Source organism: Suillus fuscotomentosus, assembly GCF_016647785.1.
Source record: "Suillus fuscotomentosus strain FC203 chromosome Unknown F5891scaffold_50, whole genome shotgun sequence".
Lineage (NCBI taxonomy): Eukaryota > Fungi > Basidiomycota > Agaricomycetes > Boletales > Suillaceae > Suillus > Suillus fuscotomentosus.
The window spans coordinates 280,752-307,644 of record NW_024539562.1 but is presented as its reverse complement, the minus strand read 5'-3'; the positions used below and the strand labels follow the sequence as shown (position 1 = coordinate 307,644).

Here is a 26,893-nt window from a genome sequence, read left to right as displayed (position 1 = left end):
TCTTTCATGCGCGAGCACATGCCACATAATAACATCATCCCCGGTCCACATGACCGGTTTGATGTTTATCGACAAGTCATCATAGTTACCCCGCCTGATCCACGCACCAGTGACTCACCAAAGTGGTGGCGCATTAGAGCGACACCTGAAGTGCAGCCTGGTCCTGCCAGCCGAAAACCTTGGTCCCCCGCTAGATTCGATATGGCACTGATAAGTGATGGTGCTCGGACGACGAATTTGCGGACACTCGAAGGTAAGCATTGGTTACTATTCAACACTTCAATGTCACACTGACTGAAATGGATACTGTACTAGGTGTGTGAGTTGCACAAGTTCGTATCATCTTTACCCTCCCTCGTCAGTTTCTAGTTGGAACGAACTCCCGAGCACTAGCTTACGTCGAGTGGTTCATGCCGCTTCGTGAGCCAGATCCCTCCTCTGGCCTGCGTCAAGTGTCGCGTTCAACTCGTCAGCTGCACCGGAATGCAGCCGTGATCCATCTTGACGAAATGGTTCGTCCGTGTCACCTCATTCCAAAAATGGGACCATCTGTTGACCCTGGGTGGACGAGCGCAAACGTCTATGAGACAGCACATGATTTTTATTTTAATACTTTTATTGACCTTGAAACATTTTGTATTTCCACTCGTAGTGACTAGAACTAACTACTGCTGCTACTGTGCTACAATGACTACAGATTGCTACTACCGTCACCTGAAGCTCTACATAGTCCTGGTTTCGGCTACACCAGTTATGTAGTACTATATAGTAGCCTGGATGTCTACATAGTACTACACCGCCTATGTAGCGCTATATAGCTGCCACTATGACTATGAGGATTTGGTGTTTTTCCTGATGATGTAAGTGGCGCGTCCAGAGCTGCAAGGAGCCTTGCAGTGAGTAAACCAAGCCAGGGCGTGCCAGTTATAGTGACGGCACTCATGCGCCATAGCACCTGTTCCTGGTATGTGGGGAAGGTGAAAAACCAAGCCATACCATGGATGCCGCCAAATATGGTTGCCGTAAGCAATACAGCAAGGATAAGAACCCTCTTGTCCAAACCTTCAAGTTTGATGCTGCCATCAAATGTTGGAACTTGAAGCTTTCGAGATGGGGGAATGCCAGGAATGCCTATCAGTTCTAAAATTGGGCGAAAGATCATCAGCAAAACCCTCCTGGGCTAAATATCAGTGATTATCAACAATTACTGACAAATTACTCAAAAAGCGACTGATTTCAAGGATCACATAGATTATGTTACCCCAAGAAACTTTGACAGAAATGTTTCTAATCATTAGTTATTTGACTAATTTGTCGAGCATTTGAGAGACCATCCATTCAAATTTCGGCAAACAGTGTTCACCAATTTCCCCGCCATCAGACAGCATTACACGAACAAATTAGTTTTTGATTAGAAAAGGGTATGTAATAGCTAGTAATGACTGGAATAGAGATATGTATCAATCAACACCACGACTCGGAGTCTCGACAATCTTTGAATCGCATAGGTACACCAAAAGAGCAGATTCCCGTCACTAGTCTTCCTCCATACCCTCAAGGTCAAGCAGTTCGAAGGTGTTCAGCTCGATGTGATCCCCAGTAGCGCCATTCCATTTCAACTTACTGCAAGCCAATGGAATTTCGGGATGCTTCGACTTGTTCTTGGAGATTTCGACAAAGCATGATGCGAATTTCACACCAATGGCCCTTGAGCTATGAAAGAGCTGGTTAGATATCAACAATATGAGGAGTTCAGCCTGGTTTAAGGTCAATTAGAATATCCTGGGTATCGAACGAGGATCAACAGACTTACATCCTGCAAATGGTGGGAACGACTTGGATCAGTAGCCCTTGCTCGAACGAGGACCAACACACTCACATCAGAGGATGTCAAAAAATCCTGGACCTCACTTATCCACCTGAGGAGCCTGAATTCAGCATATCAGTAACTTCAGACATCCAGATTTCTTCTGGAATCTGTAGCGTCCATTTCTGAATTCAGTCATCCAGTCATTCAGACTCATTAGACTTTCAGTCATTAAAGTCATCCAGTATATCAGATGTTCCAGTGAGTTCAACCACTCAGGTTATCAGCCATCCAGTTGTTTTGACATTCCAGACTCATCAGTTCTTCAGTATACTAGGATGATTGGTGTAGCAGGTATTCAGTTGAGCAGGCTATCAGGTAATCCAGCATAACCAGTAGACCATTATTCCAATAGAACAGTAGCCCAATAGTTGAGTATTTCAAGTCCATAGTTCTATAGTAGCCTAGTGATCAAGTAATCTAGTGGTCTAGTAGCTGAGTATTTCAAGTCCACAGTTCCATAGTAGCCTAGTGATCAAGCAATCTAGTGGTCTAGTAGCTGAGTATTCCAACAATTTAAGCATTCCACAGTGGCAGTCAATTCTCAAACAACAGTTTATCAGTCTGCCCAAGCACCAGAATACCAAACAAAACAGTCCATTCATAGCTGTAGTACTAGACCTGACCATACAAATTTCTAACCTACTACTCTGACTCAGACTCAGACTCATAACATAAGGCCCTTCCTGATAATCCTGCTCCACCTGTGTAACATTGTTGAACGCGTATGGACTTCGGCTTATGGGCCCCAATGAAGTGCGCAGCTCCTTCGAGTATTTTCGTGCATGTGCGAGGTTTGAGTTTGTCGATAGATTCAAGGATATCTTGTGTTGGAAGATTCCACATCGCCGATGAAAATTTATCATCGAATGAGTCCTGGACTAATTCACCTGTAGCCCATTGCTTCCATGCTCTCTCAACCTTGTGAATACACGTGAGACAACTGTTGAGGAAGACATAAAACAAACATACTGCGACAGTTGTGAGGGCAAGTGCAGCTTTTGGGGATGAGGTCTTCCGGAGGCCATCAGGGATCGCAGCTATACTTTTGAGATAGAAGGCAAATGTATTGAGGATTGTCTCATGCTGAAACGGCCCCTTCCCTATCTAAAACACCAGTTAATGAATTTGCTCAGTTGAGAGCTAGCCACTTACTGGATTCTCAGAGTCGCTCTCATCAACATTGGCCCACATGAATTGGAAGATCGGAGGTGGAGCATTTCCTCTGCCTTCATCATCATGAAAGGCCTGAGTTTGGGGGACGGCCCATTCAACGTATGCTTCAATTTCAACGGGTGTATCGAAGCCTGTGACCTGCCGTGAGATGAAGGCCGCCACGGCCTTTTCACCACGTGTTGCGAACATGCTGCGCCAGTCATACGTGCGTTGCTTGACCTGCAGGAACATGAGTAGTGAGAACATGGAAAACAAACTGCTTACTAGGAAGAACACCAGATCATTCTTCTTCTGGAGGGTGTGCGAGTGACCTGTAAAACAACGGTCCCAAAGTCGTTGCACATCTGGAACTCAATCTGCTATATCCCAAGGCTCTTCAAATCGTGCAATGAGCTTGAACCACATTGGCGTAAAAACTGTCCTAAAATGATGAATTGTCCCAGGTGGAAGATTTCCATCAAAGTCCGTGTCATTATCACAGTCTGTGGCATCGTCATCAGCCTCACAGGTTGCTAGTCCACATCACATCAAAGACTTCTGCTTTGACTTGGCGTTAGCCGTGGATGATGTCTGTGAATTTGAACTTAGATGATTAAGCATGAAGGGGACATCACTTACCTTAGCAATGGCAAGGGCCATCATACCCTGTAAGTTTAGTGTAAAAATGTTAGTTTGTATTTGCGCATGTAAATGAATATACTAATTACCTTCGACTGGGCGCTATTTGCGGAGAGCTTCTCTTGTGAAATTTGAATACATGTCTTGAAGGCATAGCACTTGAGGGACTGGACACTACGTTGCCTGGAAGAATTGGGTTTAAGTTGTATTTTATGCTCCATAGTTTTGCGGCTGTTCCTGTCCTTGCGCCTCAAGTCACAGTCTTCACCATCATCCATTCTGACATCCCTATTCTCCTTCACAAGAGTATCACTCTGATCACTAGCATTATCATCAACGTCGCTGGGCTTATCATCAACGTCGCTGGGCTTATCATCAACGTCGCTGGGCTTATCGTTAATATCATTGGGACCCTCAATGTTGCTGGGACCCTCAATGTTGTGATCCATATTGTGATCGGAGCTGGGTTCTGGGTTGACTTTGGATCTCTTGCTAGGCTGGGCAGATGTTGGAGCGTCCATGTCGACATCGGACCTGAACTTAGAGTCACTGTTGACTCTGTTCTTGAACTGAGTGGACGATGGGGCGTCATCGTCAGAAGAATCGAGCGGTACAGCGAAGCGAAAAAGTGACAGTGGCACTGTCCATCGTGTGGTTCCTTGTGTCTTGCTCTGTGATAAGCTCTGTGACGATGTCCTATCTGCACCACTTGTAGACGGATCAGGCCATACTTGATCTTCTTGCTCCTTTGACACGCTTGACGAGGTGGCGGGCCATTCTGGTATGTAATCAGTACTTGTTTGCCTCTGTGCCTCCCCTACACTGCCTTGAGGCGAAACACCACATGTTGGAGCTCTTTGAGATGACGATTTCTGCTCCATCTGAGATAAGATGACAGTTTGAAACAAATTGACATGACCTACAGAAATAATTGGCTTCTGTGCCTTGGTGATTTCGACGTCTGGAGGAACATCAGGGAGATCAGGATGATCGTCGAGTCCCGAGAAGGGATTTACTGAGGTGTTCCTGCCTGAGTTTGTGAAAATATACTAGATGTGTCAGAAAGACACATTAAATCACATATCTGATGTGCATGAATCTGTGGACTGGCTGTTTGGAGCTGGCTGCGAATGCTGAGCTATTTTTCCGTAGGGAAAAGCAGGTTTCTTGTTGTGATTTGGCACGCTAGCTTCCACAATGGAAGACCAGCCAGGGATGACACCAGATGTAGCTGGTTGAGAGGTAGAGTGGAAGGTTGACACTGCTGAGGCTTTAGTCTTTTTGGAGGGACAACATCTAAAGTAGTTGATTGGTGCGTGTATAAGGTCCATCGTGGTAGTAAGGGCAAGAAGTTCATGTTTAAGCGCTGATTAATTTCAAATAGAGATAGCTTACTCAACATCATCAAACTCTGAGTCGTTGCCTTTCTCCGAGTCATTGAATGTGCGTTTGGTGAGCCTCACATTCTCCTCGCGACTATCCTTTTGACTCTTCGTTGCACAATTCCCATTTGCAGTGTCCTTGAGGCTTGCATCATCATCTTCATTCATCGCGGCTGTGTCTGTGGTGTGTGATTGCAATTAACAGTAAACAAATGTAAGGTGCACACTTACCCCTTGTATGATTCTGAGTCATCGGTTTTGTTGTCTTCAACGGTCTGGTTGTTTTCAGCACACTGGGTCCACGCGGTTGACGTGCCTCCGCTCTATCTTGAGTTTCTTTGGCACATATTGCCTCCTCCATCTTGACGACATTGTTGGATGTCTTACCCTTACTCTTTTTCAGGTCAGCTGCCTTTCTCTTTTCCCTGAGGATCTCGTCTTGTGATAGACGGGGAGGCGGCTGGTCAACTAATCCTGGGTGAGCATGCTTGTTTGCTTTACGAGTGTCCACCATGCTGACATGTCTATGTGCAGTAATTTTATAGTAAAATAGCAAGTTCGTTTGCTGACCTACTATATACATGTGAGTGTGGAAATTTCCTGTATCAAGTCCTAATTTTCCCCGTCAGTTTTTGTCTATTTTATTGCAAAGTCGGCCAATTAGTAACCCAGTGCTCCTCAGATCAACGTGAGCCTCAAGCACAACATTTGCGAAGTCACTTCTTGTGACAAGAACACATTGCATACATCTATTTGGTATGTAACTAATATTCGTCTAAGACACACATGAAACTAATTGCCCTCACCGATGTATAGGGCATAGGTAATCTCCATCTTGCACAGATAATGCCTCAGCGACCTACCTACCGACCACGCAAGTTTTTCTGCGCCAACCCTATCAATGCTCAGTGTCGCAAGGGATTTTTGACTCGTGCAGGCCTCACCAACCACAGAAACGCTGTGCACACCAATTTAGTACTACCCCCTTCTCGCATCCCTCAATACCAACTGCAGCCCATGGAGCATCATCACTTCGACAACAATGTTGGTCAACAACCCGACACAGATGTCGATAGCAGGAGCGACTCCAACAATGCACCTCCGCTTGGTGCATACTTTGTACGGCACTCTGTGATTGATGGTAAGTAATTGTTAGTGAACTATTGTCTGGTCCAGTGGCTGACCATTCAATGTTCATACAGGAACTCCTTGTGATATGGACGACAATGACCTCAATGGATCACAACCTCTCCCTCACGAGAAGCCAAAATCACCATGGCATCCATTTGCCAATCGAGGTCACTTCTCCCTCGCTGATTTCGTCTTTCGACACAACAAAATGCCGGGGACTCAGTTTGATGAGCTGATGCACATCTGGGCCAAGGTCAATGGGAGTGAGGGCGGAAGTGGGAAGCCCCCTCCATATGCTAACAAAAAAGACCTTTATGATACCATTGATGCAATAGATCAGGGCGACGTACCCTGGCAGAGCTTCACCGTTCAGCATGGCGACGTGAACAGTCTCACTGGTGACCTGTCAGCGCCTCAATGGAAGCTTGCTGAATATGACGTGTGGTTTCGGGACCCACGTATGTTGCTGCGCAACCAGTTGTCAAACCCTGACTTCAAGGATGGTTTTGACCATGCTCCACACCAAGTGTATGGTAACAACCATGAGAGGGTCTTTGGTGATTTCATGTCCGGAAATTGGGCGTGGAACCAATGTGTATGTTGAATAGCTAGCAATCCTATAATGTATACTAACGACCTTTTAGAATGAACTGTCAGAGGACCCCGAATGTCATGGTGCAATGTTCGTTCCTGTCATCTTGGGTAGCGACAAGACGACCGTGTCAGTTGCAACTGGCAACAGTGAATACTATCCGCTGTACATTTCAAATGGAAATGTACATAACAATATTCGACGCGCTCACGTTAATGCTGTTAGCTTGGTAGGGTTTTTGGCTATCCCTAAATGTAACTAGTAGTTCGTGTACTATTGGACAGACAATTTTGATAACCATTGTCCTTCTCATTCAGCTGATCGAGAACATCAAAATGATCAAGAATTTCGCGACTTCCGCCGTCACTTGTTCCACAGGTCACTGGAGGCAATTCTCTCATCACTTCGGCCCGCAATGACTACACCAGAGGTGACATTATGTCCTGATGGACATTACTGTCGCACAATTTATGGGCTCAGACCATATATCGCTGATTACCCTGAGCAATGTTTACTTTCTTGTATTGTTCAAGGCTGGTGTCCGAGGTATGCAACGATGTTTCTATACTGTTTATTTTTTTCAGATGCTGATTTTGCGGTTTTGATTAGGTGTACTGCCTCAAGAAAAGACTTGGACGAGAAGAATGCAGGTCACCTCCGAACACATGAATTCATTGAACTATTGAGGGGTACATATGCATGGAAAGTGTTATGGGACAACTGGGGGATCGTCGATGATATTATGGTAAGTACTACTATCTCACCTCCAATGAGACATTGCCAATTCATTGAATGTTTTAGCCATTTACAGCCTCATTTCCTCGGGCAAATATTCATGAGTTGTTGTCACCCGATCTGCTCCACCAGGTGATTAAAGGTTCGTTCAAGGACCACCTTGTTACCTGGGTTGAAAAATATTTGGCGAAGACATTCGTAACATCTAAGGCTGCAGCAACGATGGCTGAGATAGATCGAAGGTACGTATCTCAATCAAGCTACTATATGTGATGTACTCACGTGCTTCTATCATATCAGAGTTTCTGCTGCTCCATCGTTCCCTGGTTTAAGACACTTCCCTGAAGGTCGACACTTCAAACAATGGACAGGTAATGATTCAAAGGCCCTGATGAAGGTAGCGGTGTTGATTCACTATGATAGCTACAGTTGAACTAATATACTATTATTTTGTCATACTAGGTATTTCTTCCTGCGATTACTGGCCTTGTTCCAGATCAAATGGTCTGAGCCATTTCTGCTTTCATGGACTTTTGCTATCTCGCACGTTGTTCTACCCTCAGCGAGGCTGACCTAGATGCGCTGGACGATGCTTTGGCTCGGTTTCATAAAGAGCGCAACATTTTCATTGACTCCGGTGTCATGCCAGACGGAATATCACTTCCACGCCAACATGCCTTGATGCATTATCGAACACTTATAGAGCTTTATGGTGCCCCAAATGGCTTGTGCTTGTCGATCACGGAGTCGAAGCACATCAAGGCCATCAAGAAACCCTGGAGGCGCTCGAATTGTCACCTACCTTTAGGTCAGATGCTCTTGATCAACCAGCGACTCAATAAACTTGCCGCATTCAAGTCTCACCTTGCTGCCCACAGATTCCTAAACCCAGCCTCATTGGAACCTGCTGACATTGATCCAGGTGACTTCGAGGATCTCGATGACGAGTTTGATCCTGAGGAGGCTCATTTTAGAGATGACTCCAATCTTGAGGATGTTGAGCCAGATACTGAACTCACTAGGGTTCAAGCATCTGTAGAACTGGCCCAGACTCAAGGTAAGAGCACCAATGATTTCTCTACTAGCAATATAGTACTTACGAGAGTACTCAGCAATGGAATACCCTCGTCGGCTTCCCGAAATTGCTGCATTTATCAATTTCCTGAATCTTCCTGAGCTAGTGGGCTGCTTTCTATATGATCAGCGCAACCCAAATGCTTCCATTCAAGCAGCTGATATAGTAGATGTCAGTGTTCTTCCAGTTATCGAGGGGAGAGTAGATGTCTTCAACTCAGCTGTTGCAACATTCCGCGCTCCAAGTGACATCTGTGGAGTTAATGCAATGCAGCGCCAGCGTATTCACAGCTGCAGGTCTTGGTACAATGGTCCTGCTCGCCACGACTGCGTATTTGCCGAAAAAGACCCCTCTCTCCCTGGATTTCAAGGCCTATATGTCGCTCAAGTCATCCTCTTCTTTTCTATCACTTATCGTGGTCAGCTGTATCCATGTGCGTTGGTTCGTTGGTTCGCTCCTATTGGCAATGAGCCATGTAAATCCACTGGCATGTGGATGGTAGAACCTGAATTGGATGATGACAGCGGTGAGTGGCTTGTGTCCGTCATTCACTTGGACAGTATCATGCGTGCAGCACACCTGATAGGTGTTTATGGTTCACAAGACATTCCCCATCATCTCAAACACACTGATTCTTTGGTTGCTTTTTCAGCTTACTATGTTAATAAATTTTCAGATTATCACGCTTATGAAATCACTTATTAACCACTACTAGGAGACTACTGTACACTATATGTTGATCTTCCTTATACTATTTTGTACAGACTGTACTATGCTCCATGATAGTCTCCTCACAAGTGCTGGCATGCTGGACACGGCAAACTCCACAACTCCTTTGACAGCACGGCTCGGAGCTTCTGAAGCCGCATTTGTATATATATAAGCAAGCTAACACATAGTAGGGTGCCAATCAGGCTTATCATGCCAACCTCCCTCACTCTACCACTCAGAGCACAAAGTGCTTATTATGATTGCAGTCAAGCATGGAAATCTCAGCCCTCCACACCACAGCAAAAACGATACTCCCTAGCAAGTGGCCCTCCGCTGGTCAAACATCATTCAACACCCTCGGCAAACCACTTGGCCATTCAATCTAGTACAGACACCTGCGCGCAATTTGAAACTAGTCTTCAGATTTCGACACTAAGAGAGCCATCAGCTCAAGAAATCAATAAAGGTGGTGCGTTTTTTACTGTGTGTAGTGTCGTATCCTTTGTTAACCTTCTTAAACAGTTTGGCGCAAGAAAATTGTCGCTGAAATCAGAGGGCAAAGACATGGAGTCCACGATTCCCAGGTATGAGAACATTCACACGATAATTTCGCACAGGCCCGGGCTGACTCGTACTGACTCATGCAGAGCTTCTCCCATGTGTCAATCAATGATTATGAATATATTGCGGAAGCCATCGCCGGGGATGATGATTGGTACAAGTAAGTACTATCATTATCCGATAATCGCCATCTAACACCTTGCTTTCAGTCTATCATACACCCCCTCGTCCTCACAACTTGTCGTAATCCTGCCTAGCCCAATTCACGAGAATTTTCTGATGCCGTTGCGCAAATCCATGGATGCTGCATTTGCGTCCATGGGTATCGCCCCAGAATACAGTGAATTCATGATACAGATGAACTCCACTCTTAACGGGTGTGGGACATCAGGATCCCAAGCGAAACCACTCAGCCAGCCTGACATACTTGTTGAGTTTCACGATAAAGAAAGTGGATGGCTACAGCTGTGGGGAACTGAGGTGTCCTACTCTGAGACACGACAAGATGTCCTATACAAACTCCAAGATTACATTGACGGTGCCCCGAATATTGTCGCCCTCACGTTGTTCGATATCAAGGAAAACGTACGCCACTCACCGCCAAAGGAGTCATCAAGGATGTTTGATACGTTGAACGAGGTGGAGTTAGTAGTGCCATTCCACAAGTGGATTCGCAAGTCCAACAAATCATTTCCCGGACCAGTCACCGTGTTTCGCCACAACTGGGTGTCTGCAGTTACAGTCACAGTCACTATGTGGCTCCGTTGCCCTACCGGACAACTCAATCTGAATGACCACGATAATGAGTTTTACCAATATGCGGTGAGTGGTCCCCCTCATCAAGTAGTATCATCTAACATCAATAATAGGAGCTGACTCCAAACACTGACTCCACCGGCCTTGCAAATGTTCAATGTTTGTTTCAACACACCATGTTGAGAATTCGGGATACAACCCTCGATCACATTGATCAGCTGGCAGCCGAGGACGCTGTGGAGGAGTCTAGCAGCGACGAGTCTAGCAGTGATGGGTCTAGCAGTGACAGGTCTAGCAGTGACGGGTCTAGCAGTGACGGGTCCAACAGTGACGAGTACATTTTTTCAAAACTCATGCTGCTGATTGCTTACCTTGTCTTAATAGACCCTCCACAGCCATCGCGGACCCTTCACTACTGGCTTGTCGCACATGGGTTCCTCCGGCAATGCTCTTCGATTGGGAGACGCTGATGCCTTACTTACAGAGTGGGTTGAAGCAGACCGGATACGATCGATATTCCTCTTGGCATGAGGGTCTACTCAAACGCAAGGCACTGGAGATGGAAAATATGTCGGGTGGTGGATCGACCAAGAGGAGCAGGAAGGTTTTACGACCATGGCATACTGCAGCCCATCACGAAAGAATGCCAAATTGTAGTTTCAGCCGCGTCTCCGTTACATCATTTTTTCATCGCTTTTTCTTCATTGTTGTGTTGCGCATTGTTCTACTACTAGTACTATAACTGTTGTAGTACTACTGTACTAGTAGTAGTAGACTCGGACAGTGTCCGGCAAGTCCATGTACTACTATTCTTGTCTCTCTTACTTCACATGTCTGTGATATATGCCTTCAATCGCCCGTCGAAGGGGACATCCATCCAACGACAGGAAGATGTGTTCGAAGATCGCAGTTTAGATATTTCCGTGCTTCAGTCAAAGCGTCATTTCCAGTCATGAAAACTACACCAACTCTAGATTCTTTAGCCATTCCATGGCTAAAGAATCTAGAGTTGGTGTAGTTTAGCTTTTCATTTATGATGTATAGCCTTTGCTTCACACAATTAAACAAGCTTAATAGTAGGGTGAATCACACTGAATAGTATACATCAATGTACAGCTCTGCAAAACTGAATGTATGAACTACTGGGTGTGCTGGGTGACTGAAATGCTCCTGTATTGTTGAACTACTGAATGACTGAATGTATCTGAACAATCTGTGACATCTGGACAGGATAATGTCTGAACTACTGATCAACTGAATCAACTGAATCAATCTGAATTACCTGAACCACTAAATGTCTGAACTACTTAGTGACTGAGTGAGACTGGGGCAACTGAGGGGACTGGATGTCTGGACCACTGTGTATCTTATTGATCTGATTCACTGGAAAGAGTCTGATTTCAGATGTTCAGGTATATAAGTTGTATAAGTTGATCCAGGTTTTTTTGACATTTACTGATGCACTTCCTGCGAACGGCGGGCAACGATTTGGATCAGCGTGACCCTTGCTCGAATGAGGATCAACAAACCTACATCCTGTGAAGGGGCAACACCTTGGATTAGTGTGGCTGTTGCTTGAATGAGGATTGGCACACTCACTGCCTGCAAACAGTGGGCAACACCTTGGATCAGTGTGGCTGTTGCTTGAATGAGGATAGACAGACTCACGAATTGCAAACGGTGAGCATGAACGACAGGCCCTGACAACTTCAATCAGCATGGCTCGACCTCGAAGCAGAATCGGCACACACGGTCTGCGAACAGTGGGCAATGACAAGCATGAAAGGACGACTATGAACTGTTAAACAAAACTTTTTTTTATATCTAAGACGTACCTATCAGCTTGATGGTTGAGGCTGACAATGTTGAGGAATCATAATGAGGGATCGATGTCAGAAGTTCAAAAGTTCAAAGGTTTTCAAACCAAAGTCATGCGAGTCAAACAAATACACGTAAATGGTTCGATTTCAATATCAACCAAACAGTCACATGAACGAAACAAATATGTGCAAATGACGAATTTCAACGAAATTTCAACGTTATGGTCTCAGCTTTTCCTGCATATCATTTGAATGGTTTACTTACACCATTCCTGTCTGCTCCTGCGTGAAATAGCGGACTTGATAAACTCTCAAGGTTACTGCGCAGTGGTGACACAGTGGCTAGTGATACATAGATAGATAGATTGTAGATAGACATACTTTTTCAAAATTCAGATAATTCTCGCTAATAATTTGTTCTTGTTCAAATAATCCACCTGACATTAGTGGTACTCAAAATAAATTTTGAAACTCTTGAAAACTCGCTAAACTGCGTTCAACTCCCTTCAACTCCCCGCTTAAAGTTTGAAAGAACTCGTGCAAGTCCGAGAGAAATGTGCTCGGCACACATCGGCATGTAGTCGGACTTTAAAACGACACTTGTGATTTTCAAAGTGTGCTATGTACATAGGGGAAAGTGGTAGAGTAGCGGTCCAACATAATTGTATTTCAAATGAAAGCATTAATAAAATTGTAAAAAAAACAAGGCCCACGGGAATGAAATCAGCTGTAGGTAGGGAGCGCGGGAGGGACCAAATAAGTGCCGAGCGGAGGAGGGGGGGATGAAAAGTGTCGGGAGGAAGATCTGCATGCCTCCGTGAAGACGCAAGATCAAGTGGAGGGTGGACATCCTTCTGGATGTTGTAGTCAATGGCCATCTTCGAGCTGCTTTCCAGCAAAGGTGAGACGCTGCTGGTCAGTTGGGATGCCCTGCTTGTCCTGGATCTTCGCCTTCATGTTGTCGATGGTGTCCGATGACTCCATCTCCAACGTGAGGGTGCCTCCGTGGAGACAGATAAGGAGGCGGAAGGTGGACAGGCCGTTTGCCGGTAAGGGCGAGGCGCCACTGGTCAGGTGGGATGCGTGTGGAATCTGGATTATAATAGATTTCCTATAAAATAAAAGTAAATGTTAGTTAACTACACACAAAAATGACTTACATTGGGTGGATGGCACCCGAAAATTTGATGGTGGCCTTCTCAGCACTGTGGATGGGCATCGAGGTTCAAGGGTGAGGTCGACAACAACAACGACAACAGCATGCTCAGTGCAAGACGAAGCCTCAGAACTTTCCGAAATTTCAAACTCTGCTGAAAACTGCGTCACATATACACACAGATAGGAGTTTTGATCCCACACGCACCATAGCCCCCCACCATAACTATGCCTCGTCCATCCACTCGTAAAGAGCTCCTGAATATTGTGGATCAGGCCGAACTTTCTTTGGCCAGGTTACGATACCAGGATATCCTAGAGGACTGGTCAGACTTTGAGAGTGATTCCGACTCCGAGGACTCGCTTTCTACTACTCCTTCAGACGATGATGTTTCAATCAGTCTGTCTTTAAGCACTCCTTCCCCCATGTCCCCTGCCTCCCCTTGTCCCCCGCCTCCCCTATTTCATTCATGTGAGGTAAGCTTTCAATTTAGTCACTAGCAGCTCAAATACCATGATCTCAATGTTCTATCATGTCTAGCATAGTCCCCATACATCAGCCCTATTGAATATCTCTGAAAAATATTCAAGAAATTGCTTGCAGCCTATCAAAATTCATCATAGGGGCTATTTCAGCTGTAGGACAGAGTTGCAGCAGAGTGAGAAAGGAGTGCTAAGAAGAAATATTCAAAATTGATAGATAGCATGTCTAGAAGAGTGGCAGAAGTGATTAGAGCAACAGAAGGTCACATAAAGTATCATAATTATAGAGATTGTGTTGATCAAACTAAAAGTCAAAAAAGTGTCTCAATGAGTCACCAAATTAAAATAGCCATATCTGCACGTGATGACATCAGCTTCCCACGCTATAGGGGACTCAAATGAGGCTAAGAAGTATAGCTTTATGACACCTCCCTATAGTTTAGTCATATTCCTACACCCTGGCGCATAATAAAGCAATTACATGAAATGTTACAAACATTGAGACACTTTTTTGAGCCACTGTATATCTAATCACCCTATCTTCCAGAACCAGTTCAACAATCCTCAGCTCCCTGTCTCCATCCAGCTCGCCATCTTTCTGAATCGGGCAGGCCACTATGGCAATTCCATTTCTCTCAAGGATGTCGCTCAATGGGCAGGCATGAGTGTCGGGTCCGTAGTTAATTGCACTAATTGTGTGATGATTGCGGTGCTTGATGCCCATGATCAGTTTATCTGCTTCCCAGCAGGTAATTCTGAGGATGCTGACCTGGCTCACAAATTTGCCGAGTCACATACTTGTCCAGAGTGGAAAGGTGGCTTTCTAGCCATTGATGGTTCGACTATGAATCTGTTCACAAAACCTGGTTATTACGGTGAGACGTTTTATGATAGGAAGTCCAATTATTCCCTTGGCTGTCAGGTAACATTTTTGTTCTTCATCTTCATGTGCAAAAATTAATTTAATTCTAGGCAGTCATCCTGCCCCATAACCTCCTGATTGTTGATTACTCTCTTGGTCATCCCAGGAGTGTCCATGATGCATTCGCTTTTCGATCCACTCGCCTCTATGACAAGCATGCTGATCTTCTGCCTGATAGTCATTGGGTTTGGGCAGACAGCGCTTATCCATTGGAACCATGGTGTATCGCCCCTTTCAAGAGGCCTCGCAATGGACGGCTGACAAAGGACCAGAAGACATTCAATTATCACCTCTAAGGTATGTTTTTTTTTAGTGATTTTCAATTGATTTTCATTTATGTAGATTCATGTTCATGTTGAACACATGTTTGCTGTTTTGAAGGGACGGTTCCAGTCCCTTCGAGAGCTACGATTCAGAATTCAGGCCGAGAAAGACCTCGAGTTTGCTGTGCAGTGGATCAAGTGTTGCATCATCTTGCACAACATGATCATTCACTTTGAAATCGAGCATCGCAAGGAGGACGGAACATACAAGAGTTCTCTAAAGTGGGCTCGCACGGAGGGGGAAGATTTCATTGATCAAGAGATTGAGGGTCCAGATGGTGAAGAAGTAGTTGGTGACAGGACATATGATGGCACTCCTGGTCAAGCTGCTCGTGCAAAGTTGATGGATGAGCTCTTTAACAGTCCTCACTCAGATGCACACCATAGGGAAGGATGATCAATTCTTTTTGAACATGTAATACTACTCAAACACTTGTACAACAAATGTATATACCTATGTACTCAATCACAAAAGGTAGCAACAAAAACATATGTCCAATGGAAACAACAACAGCAAATAAGACTATGAGATGATGACGAGAACGAAAATGAGACAACGACGAGAACAAGAACGAGACAACGACGAGAACAAGAACGAGATCACGACGAGAACAAGAACGAGACGACGACGAGAACAAGAACAAGAACAAGACAACAACAATGAGAGCTCACTCAACTCCATCAGATGATGGGCCCTTGCTCGCCTGCATCATTTGTTGAAATTGAATCTTGAGTCAAAGGGTCTCCTCCTCCTTGTCGAGCACAAGTGAATGCGCTTCATAGACTCGGATGTCGGTCTCGTGAAGGCAGATCTCGCTATCCTTCGACTCCTGCAGATGCTGATGGCTGACGGTAGCCTGGAAAGTCTCATGTTCACGGGTGGCGCGAAGGTATTTGTACTTCTTTATGTCGTGGGTGTGCTCGATCTTCGCGAGAAAGCGAAGGTGCTTGTGGTCGTGGCACAATGTCGCGTCAGATTGCATCGACGCTATCTTGTCCCTCACCTCCTCAACCTGCTGCGTCACATCTGACTTAGCTTTCTTCTTCTTCGATCCACCGGCGCTGTTGGGAAGTGAGGTCTGGGGGGTCGAGGACATCAGGTAGTCCGACGATGAGGTAGTATTCCGTGTTGTGGATGAAGGTGCTGATGTGCTGAAAGAGATATCTGATGGCAGCCTGCGGTGTCTACCGCGGCTTGGTGGCTTCTTCAGGCCAAACACTGAGCGGCTGTTGTAGACAGATGATGGGGATGCTGTTGGCATGTGGAAAGGTTCGGGAGCATCGGGAACGTCGGGAGGGGGAGACGGTGACGAAAGCTGTCGCTTCTTCCCAGCGGCTTTGGAAGAGTTATCGGCCCTCTTGTCACCTTCAAGGGGGGCATCCAATGGGCCACCAGTGCCTTGAAAGTCCATGTCCATGTCCATGTCGTTGTCTGATGTTGGAAGGCCAGGGAGATGGATTTGGGGGGACTTATTGTAGGGGGCAGCGGAGGGTAAGGGGGCAGTGGAGGGTAAGGGGGCAGCAGAGGGTAAGGGGACAGCGGAGGGCAAGGGGGCAGCAGAGGGTAAGGGGACAGCAGAGGGCAAAGGGCCAGCGGAGGGCAAAGGGCCAGTGGAGGGCAAAGGGGCAGTGGAGGGTAATGTGGGAGCAGGAGCACAATGTTGCAGTGTTGGATTGATGGAGGGATCACTGTGTGAACCCCCAGCATAAGACATTGCTGGGGGATAGTAGTGCTGGCCGTAATGTGAGGGCGGAGTGCTGGAAGGATGGATATCATGTGGGGGATATACTTGAGGAGGCGGTTGAAGGTACTGCATGGGACCAGCGCTGGCATCAATGTGCATGGGGGGACCAGCACTGGTGTCAAGTTGCATGGGGGGACCAGCCCCAGCATGTGGTCCAACCAAGGAATATAACGCGCCGGCGTGATTGACGCCAGGTCTTGATGAGTGAGTCTTCGCAGCCATGGACGGATTGGAATGCCAAATGGCATCCAATTCTGTATACCATGGGAGCTCTAAGAGCGCTGCATCTACGAAATACATCAGCTAAGGACCGGAAAATAAGGAATGAGGACTCACCCAAAAGATTTCTCGTTTGCGTGCCTTCACCAGGCATCACACCAGCGCCAGTACTGTCAAAAGATGCCTTGAGTTTCTTGTATTTCCTCCTAAGTCTACATAAATTTCAGTATTTTTTGTAACGGAAGAAAAGACGGAAACGACTCACATTTGGATGCGGTTGCAGACTCCATCACAAAACTTCTTTGCATTGGTGGCGAACACGTGACCATACCTCGGGTGGTCGGTGAAAATAAGTTTGGCCAGGGTACCATACACCTGCCCCTTGTCCGAGCCTGAGGCACCATCATCGATGGCAGACATCGCTTTCTTGCCATCAGAGTAGAAAAGTACTCTGCAATTGGCGGGGTGCGTGGAGAGATGGCTGACGAGGATGTCGGTAAGAGCACAGTCGCTCTGCCACTGGATAGTCAGGCGGGGTACATGATGTTCTGGAGGGGGTTTGGCTGGTCCGCGAGTGTTTGGACCTTTGTCGTCCATTGACCTGGAGCAGCACACTAGAGGGTTGGCTTTCAAGCGTGCAGAACGGCGTACACATTGGCGAGAAGGAGGCATGGTTGTTTGAAACTCTGCCAGTGATGCCGGCCTGACCTTCAATCGCAGTCCCAGCAGCCGAAGTGTTGGAAGCCGCTTAGCCACGAGTTGAAAGCCTTAGTCAGAGTTTAGCGAGCTTTCAGACATTTCTAATTTTTATTTTGAGTATCACTATTATCTAACATTATCATTCTTAATGTAATTATGTGAATTCACAATGTTATGTAAACTTTAGCAAATTTATGTAATTTTGCCCTGGGAGGGTTTTCCTGATGATTGGAGCGAAGATCCCAAATTGAGCGATTTTATCTTTTTCACTGACACTAAGGCAGACATAATCAGCAGCGGTATAATTGTTGAGGTGCATACACACCCAATGTAACACTCCGGTGTCACGGTTGAATTCGAGTCAGTAGATGCTGAATTAGAGTCGGTTGATGTTGACTCCGAGTTGGTCGACTTCCAATGCACTGGATGTGGACATTGCACATTGAGAGGCTTGTCCCACCACGCAGCATAAGTCAGGAAATTGAGGACTGCAAAAGCGAGTGTGCCCACTTCGAGCTGGGTAGTTTCAAGGTGATAGATAGCGCGGGTGATGAGCTGCATAACAAACCAGGCCACCTGAAGCAGAAGCACAACCACTCCTTTTTATATGGCATTGCCCTTACTCTTGTCGTCGATCTGGTCTGACCGTAAGTGTCTATGCTCTCTTGGATGTGTAGATTGCCCGGGCCTGGTGACTCACTACACTAAAGATGATTCGAAAGTTCTCCCCTAAACAGATGGTAAAAGATTTGTCACACATTCCATCACACTGCACGAGGAAACTCACCTTCGCATCAAGCACAACTTCTCTTCGCCATGCTGCCAAATGCTCTGGCATTGTACTGCAAGAAGTCAATCCTGACTCGGAATCTCTAAAGGTGTGGAACACTTCTGCTGCCTTTGATTGTGATCGCGTTTAACCTGGTGTTATGAAGCACCTACCAGTGGATTGATTAGGATGCCCGATATTCCAGCTGAATCTGTGCGTTGCCCATGTTCGCGAGTGGATATCGTCCAACGTCACTCGCTTCCAAAACAATCAAGCAGGTATCGATGAGCTCATGAGAACATTCGAAAGCGCACCGTTTTCGTGTCGGATCATACACAATCTCTAGCAAAGTAAAAGCCTTCCATGCAGTATATATTACAAATGATTCAATCATTCACCTTTAGGATGTGCTACGAGAAGCTGGATGCTATCATGATCTTGAGAAATAAGCGAGCCATAATGAAAGGTATCATTTCTGACATTGAATTCACTTGGGAACTCAAACTCAAGTACTCCTGGGCCGTTCTGGAATCATGTGCGTCCGGATTGACCTGATTGACCGGTCCATGCACAAACTTGTAATACCACAGGTAAGCTGACATAAAGACATTCAAGATCAAGAAAGTATTGCAGGCAGTCTGATTTACCTGCCCTGAGCTGATCTGGGCGGATGAGGTGTCACGTGCTACGTTGTCCGATGTTGAAGGTCTCTGGAAGAGTATACTGTGGTGGTTCTGGCGATAGCTGGGGAAGCGTAGCGTGTGGGGGGCGCTGCTCAGTCATGGTGGAGACTGCTGTGCGACTCCTGGCCAATATATATACCTAGGACGCGGCCAATCACGGAGTGCAGTATGCATATTTCCTGCTACAGCAATGACTCGCCTAAAGTTCGAGGCTATGATGTCATAAGTCACGGTATTGACACAAAACCAGGGATGGTAGAACGGTAGTTACCTAGAATTGCCAGCATACCTGTATGCATACAGATGGAGAATCAAGCATACCTAGAGTAGGAATATGTTGATTAGAACGTACCGAAGGTCTCTTTGGGATGCGGACTGTCGACCTATGTCTCCCTTAGCTTGATCATTTCGAACACTTACAAATCACTGATTGGTGGAAATTCGATGTTAGGTTCTGGCGCACCGGGTGTGATGACGGTCCCATACTCGGGGGGTGCCGGTATCTGCCATTTCAGGAACGCCTTCTAACATTTCGTACCTTGTGTGCGTCACGCCGTCTTGTGACGATCTGCAGAAAGGAATTCCGTGGTGCCCTGAATGCCTCGTGTTTGAAGTCAACGTTGGAGCAGGTTGGAGCTTACCTTAAGGCTTGTAGCCAAGGGTATAGGACTTTCCTTTCTCGATCTACTTGTTGCCATTTCCGAGTTCGCTCAGACTAATCAAACGACGATCTTTGTTGGACTCGGAGGTGAACCAAAGGTGAATAAGAACAGTGCCGCACCAACCCGAATCATCGTATAGCTGCTCATCCTCTTATTTCAACTTTGGTACGACAACTACTAAGTAATACTCCGAGCAACTGAATCCAACCCGCATTCTTTGACCGTCCGTCATTCACGACGCCGCTAATTGAATGGACATGGGTATTGGGTATAGTCGCATTATGGGTGTTACACGCGGTATCCGCTTTATTGAACTTACTGTGTAGGACGGTGACTTTACCAGTCGATTTAACACCCTTCATCACTCGAACAACTCAAGACCACATTTGCGGAGGTGGATTTGGCGATGTCTGGAAATGCAATTACAATGCAGATGGTATCTCAGCCATCGTCAGTTCACGTGTTAGACTCATTTACCATGCGCTGGCTTACCCTGACCAATCGATCAACACATAAGGTTGCGGTCAAGGCCTTCAGATACCCAGAGCAATGTGAAGATTCAGAGAGAATACACAGGGTGAGAAATATCAGGCCCGCATATATAATAGCACATGCTACTTATACCATTTGGGTCATCCAGAAAATTAACAGAGAAATCGGTATTTTGACGATTCTACGCCATAACAACATTGTACCGTTGTTGGGTACAGTGACAGGATTTGGACGGAAGCCAGGGTTGCCCAGCTTAGTAACTCCGTGGATTCCCAACGGCACGTTGATTGCCTACCTGGCATCTAAATGCAACGATCTAACAGTGCTGGACCGTTCACGTATGGTAAGTAGAATTCCCACCACATCCTGTCACTTACTAGGACTGACTCGAAGTTGGAAGCTAGAGGATGTCAGCGCTGGACTGTGTTACTGTCAGTTTCATATTTTTTCTCAAGATGTTATGGTAACCTACCATGAGTGCAGTGCACTCTGTGCCTGTCGTGCATGGGGATATAACAGGGGTGAGTCCGGAGCTGCTAGGATATATTTGAAAACCAATAAAACTGTAGGCAAATATACTAATTGACGAGGGAGGCCGGGCGAAGCTAATCGATTTTGGTCTTTCCACCGTTATCGCGCCCCTTTTCGGCCAGCCACACTTGGCTGTAACATCGATACATCCAGGCGCAATCCACTACGCAGCACCAGAACTTCTATCAGATGATGCCAATTTCAATGGCCTACCTTTGGAAAAAACCGACATCTACTCGTTTGGTTGTGTAATGCTTCAAGTGAGTTGGTTATTTGGTCACAAAATATTCACTTGAGGACTTATGGAACAAGATTCTCTCGGGTCAGCACCCTTGGTCTGAGATCAAGTGTCAAACCCCGGAATTCCGTGTCTATGGTTTGAAACGCCAAGGTCATAGTGCGCAGCGTCCCAACGGCCACCCTGCAATAATGGACTCAGATTGGGACATGATTCAAAAATGTCTGCGATCAAAATTTGAACTTCGGCCTTCAGCAGATGAAGTATTCGACTTCGTCAAGCGTAGGCCTTGCTCATCAGGTCAGCCTGTATAGTCCGTAGTGCTTTTCTGACCATCCACTCATTTGAGCTTCAAGATTCTTCGAGCCTACCTAACGATTCTCCCGATGATGAGCAGGGTGGTTTCCCCAGAGCTTCCTCGCACAATGATTCCAACGGTATAACAAAACACCCGCTCAATAGTCCACGATCCCACCCTGATCATGAGCTGACGAATGGAATCACAGAGCCTGGAGCTCGGATATATTTGTAGGTCCAGATCTGCACAGATTCACGAGTTTTAACATCAATTTTTCCAGTTCTTCTTCGCCACCCAACACTGATTCTTCGCCATTATTTCCGAGTGTCAGTACTGATCCCACCACGGCGTTCGACAGTGATTTTCGTAAGTTACATTCATGTCAAATAGGCGTCGAGGCGGATATGTTTCATCACCATGAGTAGTTCAGTCGACTAGCAACCCAGGACATGAACAGAAACAATCAGTACCACCACCACCTCAAAACGCATGGTCAAGCAACCATGAAGTACGTGCTTCTTGAGAGACATATTACCACAAAGAGAGGTTACTGATCGAATATATCAGACGCGTCTGCGGGAAAGAAATATCGTCATATTTGGCGAAACAAGCTCAGGGAAAAGCTCAATCATCAACACAATCGCGCAAAAACAGCACGCGAAGACATCTAACAGCGCACATGGATGCACTTCTACCACTCAACGCTACCCAGTAGAAATTTCAGGCCAGCGATTTGTCCTGATTGATACCGCAGGTCTCTGCATGGGGACTGCAAACACAGTGCCGGCAGCGAAAGCGGAAAAAAAGTTGAAGAGTTTGTTGCATGAGCTCATGAGCTCCAAGTTGAATGGAATCAGCCTTTTGGTGTACTGCATGAACAGCACGATTGCCCCTGGCGCCCTCTTTAAGGCCTATGACAAATTCTACTCTGGGATCTGCCAGAAGAAGGTTCCGATTGTAGTCGTCATCACAGGATTAGAGACCCACATGGAGAACTGGTGGGACACCAATGTGGAAAAATTCAAGGGCATGTATTTCGCAGACCATGCTTGTGTCACAACGCTTTGGGAACACCCTGGCTTCCCAGACCACATCACTCGTCGTATTTCGGAGTCAGGCGATATTCTACGCAAGCTTGTCATGAACAACTACGCGGATTTGCCAGTTGCCAACGGCTCGTATTCGGCGACCGGCAAAAGCTGGTTCAAGAAGATTAGTAAGAAGGGATGAACGGCGAACAGGAAGTAAAACGTTGAGTCTAGGAAATTACAGTGGTGTACCCGGTACCGTATGTTACGCTACCATTACAGTGCACGTGATAGCATGATGCTGCGTAAACTCTAAAGTATAAATGTGCGGCTATATAGTGCCCGGGCTTTTCGCAAAAAAAATGCTGTGGTTCTGATAGCCTCGTTGTTTTCATGCGCATCCCAGAGCGATGTAAAGATCACCTCCTTGGAATGATCTTGCATTGCAGATGGGCCTTGCAAGGCACCTATGGAATTTTCTAGGAACTCTGAGTCACATTTACAGTACTGAAGGCGCTGCCGCACCACCGCGCCCCCAACGTCGAAGCCGGGTTTCTGAAAGATAAGGAATTCCCAACTTGGGATTTCGGAATATTCTGCTAACAGCTTACAGGTCACAGTCTCACACAGCACTGCGCCGCAAGGTTATATCAAACGGATCAGAATTCGGATATTACAAGGTCATTACAATACTTTAACATATCATTATGTTTGTACAACGAGTGTAAGAAAGATATAAAGCCCAAGTAGCGGCTTCGCTCATTCTTTCCTCCTTCATCATCCACTTGTTTTAGAAATTGTATTGGCATTTGCCATGTTCAACATTGGCGGACATGTTTTGGCACTAGAAGGTAAAGTACTGTAGTACATTCTTCGATTTCCCATTTCTCATATTACCCGGTCCACTGCGACATGCAGTTATTGCAGCCATGAACCTTCCCAACATTTCATCTACTCGCATGCCCACTGGCCATTACGTCCGTGTCTCTACATCCAATGGTCGATGGGGGGCCACCACGACTAAGGCAGCAATGACTGACTCAAGCAGCGTTTCTTGGAACGAGACCCTCACTATCCATGGGTGCCCTCTGACGTTTCCCCCCTGTCTCATGCCCATATTTTCCCGCAAATCAAAGGCAATCCACCTCGAACTTTGTGCTTCATATGAGTCTGGACATACTGAGCTTGTGGGTGCGTTTGAGACGACTTTCGGACAAGTACTTGTGAACTATGGACAGTCCGGTAAGCTCTCACCTTCAACAATGTCGTCGTTTCCTAAAAGCAGCTTTACAGTATCATGTTTGGCTGTTGATGATCAGCGCATGTCTCTTAAGTTGAAAGCGCAGCGTATCAAAACAACACAGCCTGTCGAGGTATAAAGTTGATCCAGTGTCTTATGTTCAGCTCATTCAGTTGACTTCTAGAGTGTTGTGGCTGGTCAACCTGTGCACAGCCCAGCAGTGGTTCGATCGACCGACGGAACGAGACAACCTCCGTCTTCACACGCATCATCGAGCAGCATGGAAGTACGTGTCCTTCATTTTGAACCGCATCACGCTTACTAATAAAATATAGCAGACACCCCCACGGGCAAGAAACGTTGTCATCTTCGGCGAAACAGGCTCAGGCAAGAGTTCTATCATCAACACTATCACAAAAAACCAGCTTGCGAAGACGACCAATGATGCTGATGGATGCACTTCTAGCGTTCAACGCTATCCAGTAGATTTTTCAGGCCAGAGATTCGTCCTTTTTGATACTGCGGGTCTTGGGGAAGGGCCTGCAGGCACAGTGCCGGATCTGGAGGTGAAAAGACAGTTGAAGAACTTACTGTGTCAGCTCATAAGCTCTAGGTCGCCGTCAGATGGTATCGACCTTCTGGTGTACTGCGTGTCGTCCAGCAGAATGCCTGGCCTTAACACCATCGTTCAGACCTACGATATGTTTTACTCTAGGACCTGCAGGAAGAAGGTCCCAATCGTCATCGTCATCACAGGATTGGAGAACGAACCGAACATGGAGAGCTGGTGGGATGAAAACAGGGGTAGGTTTGAGAGAGAGAGCATGCATTTCACAGACCATGCTTGTGTCACGGCACTTCAGGAATACCCGGACATCCCAGACGACGTCACTCATCGCATTGCAGAGTCTAGCGACACTCTACGCAATCTCCTTGTCAACAATTGCTCGCATTCAAATTAGTCTGTCAATGACAGTTGGTCCAATCATGTTGCTGGATTGCAGTGTTCGTTGTCGCCGTGGTCAAAGGATTAATGAAGTTACTGTATTTCCTGTTTATATATAGTCAGTGTTACTCCTTTCCATTCATTTTGGTTCGCCATCTCCATCCCATTCATCCATCTTTAAAGAAAATCTAATTTATTCAAGTTGTTATGCCTCCTTGGATACATAAGCACCTCTCTTAGGTTCTCTGATCGAAGATTGAGGTTGAAAAATTTAAACTTATGGATCTTGTACAGCGAAGAACGTAGCTGCTAGGCGGAGGAGAATATGAAAATCGCGTTGTTCATAGCTGTTGAGCGTACCTAAGTCCTTTGTCGACCAAACAAATCCTGCATCTGAATATCGTTGGATAAGTACAAAGTGTATTACAAGTACTGTGATCAGGAACTATAAGTGCGGCACCAAACTAGTCCACAACACCGTTTGATATGCTTCAGGAGGAAGATCGCGTAAAGTGGTGAACATCAGAACCAATAGGACGCCACGAGCTGTGATGTACAACATGATATATGGTACATAGAGCAGGATAAACCATGTAAGTGACGCGTCCAGAGCTGCAAGGAGCGGTGCAGTGAGTAAACCAAGCCAGGGCATGAAAGTTATAGCGACGGCACTCATGCGCCATAGCACCCGTTCCTGGTATGTTGGGAAAGCAAAAAACCAAGCCATACAATGGATGCCGCCAAATATAGTCGCCATAAGCAATCCAGCGAGCAAAAGAACGTGTTTGTGCAGTTGTTCGAGTTTGATGCTACCATCAAACGTTGGAACTTGGAGCTCTCGAGATGGGGGAATACCAGGAAAGCCTATCAGTTCTAGCATTGGGCGCAAGACTGGAGCCAAGATTCCAAACTGAGCGATTTTATCTTCTTCACTGACGCTGAGACAGACATAGTAATAAGTAGCGGTCTACTTGTTGAAGCGCATACATACCCAATGACATACTCTGGCGTCACGGTTGACTTTGACTTGGTTGGCTTCCAGTACACTGGATGTGGACATTGCACATTGAGTGGCTTGTCCCACCACGCAGCATAAGTCAGGAAATTGAGAACCGCAAAAGCGAGTGTCCCCACTTCGAGCTGGGTGGTTTCTAGGCGATAGATGGCGCGAGTGATGAGCTGCATAACAAACCAGGCTACTTGAAGGATGACCAATCCTTTTGATATCGCATTGCCTTTGCTCCTGTCGTGGATCTGGTCTGCCGTTAGGATAGGGACGTCGATACAGTCCTGACGTATCAGTGTGAGAATGTGATCTGGTTGTAGTGTACGGCTTGCTGTACGGTGGGGTTTCCCATTCGCATAAAGCATGAAACCACCCATGAGCACAAAGAAGCTGTGCGTCTGGGTCCACGTAAAATCTAAGGATGCACATGAGCCAACATTTAGGTGAGCACGAATCAGGCTTACCTTCCAAACCAGACTCGAGTTTCTCTGACTTAATCCACCGTGCGGCCCACCTCATAGGAGCACAAAGGACACGCCAAAGGGACACCAGCACAGATAGTATACCTTTAGCAAGCAGTCGAAAGAGGCAAACAAAAGCCAAGAGAATGTCGAGAAGGAAACGATTTTCAGTTCCAGGTGCTCCAAAAGACTTCTTTTCTAAGAACATGTATAGTGGGTTGCGAGATGCAGAGTTTCCAAAAGCACGACTCACCTTCAGATTCCGGACGAACGCTGGGATATCCCAATTCCTTGAATTGTCTTGTAACTTGATCAGCGCTGAACCACTGTCGCATAGCCCAAGTGACGATCAGTTCAGGAGCTATCAATGCCATTATCACCATGCAAATTTGTCGCCATAGGCCATGAAGCTGGCTGGTGTGCTTAGGACTCGGGATATTGGGGTGGATGGCACTGTAGACGCATGCAAAAATGGTGAGAACGGAGCTAGAAATTCTTGGGACGAAGGCTTAGAATGAATATATGTAGATGGCTGATAATAGGAGCGCAAGTAGGATAGATTTTTCGGG

The 26,893-nt window shown here is 46.2% G+C and overlaps 8 protein-coding genes across 8 annotated transcripts; 5 read left to right on the top strand and 3 right to left on the bottom strand.

The window, feature by feature from the left end:
* Window positions 1–2,512: 2,512 nt before the first annotated feature.
* Window positions 2,513–5,557, bottom strand: F5891DRAFT_983039 (uncharacterized protein; the record flags this gene model as incomplete). The annotated part of the gene is made up of 11 exons (XM_041377285.1): window positions 2,513–2,788; window positions 2,840–2,974; window positions 3,023–3,262; window positions 3,308–3,354; window positions 3,447–3,525; window positions 3,662–3,688; window positions 3,751–4,542; window positions 4,585–4,687; window positions 4,742–4,957; window positions 5,057–5,222; window positions 5,275–5,557. 11 exons carry the CDS (start codon window positions 5,555–5,557, stop codon window positions 2,513–2,515), a joined length of 2,364 nt encoding a protein of 787 aa, XP_041222606.1.
* Window positions 5,558–5,889: 332 nt separating this feature from the next.
* Window positions 5,890–9,281, top strand: F5891DRAFT_1130081 (uncharacterized protein; the record flags this gene model as incomplete). Its single annotated transcript, XM_041364481.1, has 14 exons — window positions 5,890–6,184; window positions 6,246–6,769; window positions 6,819–7,020; window positions 7,084–7,312; window positions 7,376–7,511; window positions 7,568–7,743; window positions 7,802–7,898; window positions 7,964–8,005; window positions 8,069–8,524; window positions 8,595–8,681; window positions 8,706–8,747; window positions 8,772–8,963; window positions 9,000–9,017; window positions 9,048–9,281. The coding sequence occupies 14 exons, from the start codon at window positions 5,890–5,892 to the stop codon at window positions 9,279–9,281; spliced, it is 2,730 nt and encodes a 909-aa protein (XP_041222605.1).
* Window positions 9,282–9,497: 216 nt separating this feature from the next.
* Window positions 9,498–11,135, top strand: F5891DRAFT_1192443 (uncharacterized protein; the record flags this gene model as incomplete). Its single annotated transcript, XM_041367604.1, has 6 exons — window positions 9,498–9,756; window positions 9,810–9,871; window positions 9,935–10,008; window positions 10,058–10,670; window positions 10,718–10,938; window positions 11,000–11,135. 6 exons carry the CDS (start codon window positions 9,498–9,500, stop codon window positions 11,133–11,135), a joined length of 1,365 nt encoding a protein of 454 aa, XP_041222604.1.
* A 7,027-nt stretch (window positions 11,136–18,162) lies between these two features.
* F5891DRAFT_957732 (uncharacterized protein) lies at window positions 18,163–18,561 on the bottom strand (the record flags this gene model as incomplete). Its single annotated transcript, XM_041375508.1, has 1 exon — window positions 18,163–18,561. A coding segment is annotated over one exon (399 nt), but the record flags the coding sequence as incomplete, so codon positions are not given.
* Window positions 18,562–21,049: 2,488 nt separating this feature from the next.
* On the top strand, window positions 21,050–21,602 carry F5891DRAFT_899969 (kinase-like domain-containing protein; the record flags this gene model as incomplete). Its single annotated transcript, XM_041373445.1, has 3 exons — window positions 21,050–21,097; window positions 21,146–21,367; window positions 21,420–21,602. Coding segments are annotated over 3 exons (453 nt in total), but the record flags the coding sequence as incomplete, so codon positions are not given.
* Window positions 21,421–22,923, top strand: F5891DRAFT_564002 (P-loop containing nucleoside triphosphate hydrolase protein). Its single transcript, XM_041372292.1, has 5 exons — window positions 21,421–21,627; window positions 21,743–21,873; window positions 21,924–22,009; window positions 22,069–22,151; window positions 22,211–22,923. The coding sequence occupies exons 1-5, from the start codon at window positions 21,604–21,606 to the stop codon at window positions 22,871–22,873; spliced, it is 987 nt and encodes a 328-aa protein (XP_041222601.1). The 5' UTR covers window positions 21,421–21,603; the 3' UTR covers window positions 22,874–22,923.
* A 1,128-nt stretch (window positions 22,924–24,051) lies between these two features.
* F5891DRAFT_563996 (P-loop containing nucleoside triphosphate hydrolase protein) lies at window positions 24,052–25,091 on the top strand. Its single transcript, XM_041372291.1, has 2 exons — window positions 24,052–24,197; window positions 24,247–25,091. The coding sequence occupies exons 1-2, from the start codon at window positions 24,192–24,194 to the stop codon at window positions 24,871–24,873; spliced, it is 633 nt and encodes a 210-aa protein (XP_041222600.1). The 5' UTR covers window positions 24,052–24,191; the 3' UTR covers window positions 24,874–25,091.
* F5891DRAFT_1051123 (uncharacterized protein) lies at window positions 25,070–26,818 on the bottom strand (the record flags this gene model as incomplete). Its single annotated transcript, XM_041362477.1, has 5 exons — window positions 25,070–25,163; window positions 25,218–25,795; window positions 25,849–26,278; window positions 26,328–26,522; window positions 26,578–26,818. Coding segments are annotated over 4 exons (1,359 nt in total), but the record flags the coding sequence as incomplete, so codon positions are not given.
* Window positions 26,819–26,893: the final 75 nt, after the last annotated feature.

Bases quoted from the DNA above. Each gene is read 5' to 3' on its own strand.
- F5891DRAFT_564002 (XM_041372292.1), top strand. From the start codon at position 21,604: ATGAAGTATTCGACTTCGTCAAGC. The intron at 21,874-21,923 runs GTAGGTCCAGAT...CAATTTTTCCAG, and splicing joins CCTGGAGCTCGGATATATTT to TTCTTCTTCGCCACCCAACA. The intron at 22,010-22,068 runs GTAAGTTACATT...CACCATGAGTAG, and splicing joins GGCGTTCGACAGTGATTTTC to TTCAGTCGACTAGCAACCCA.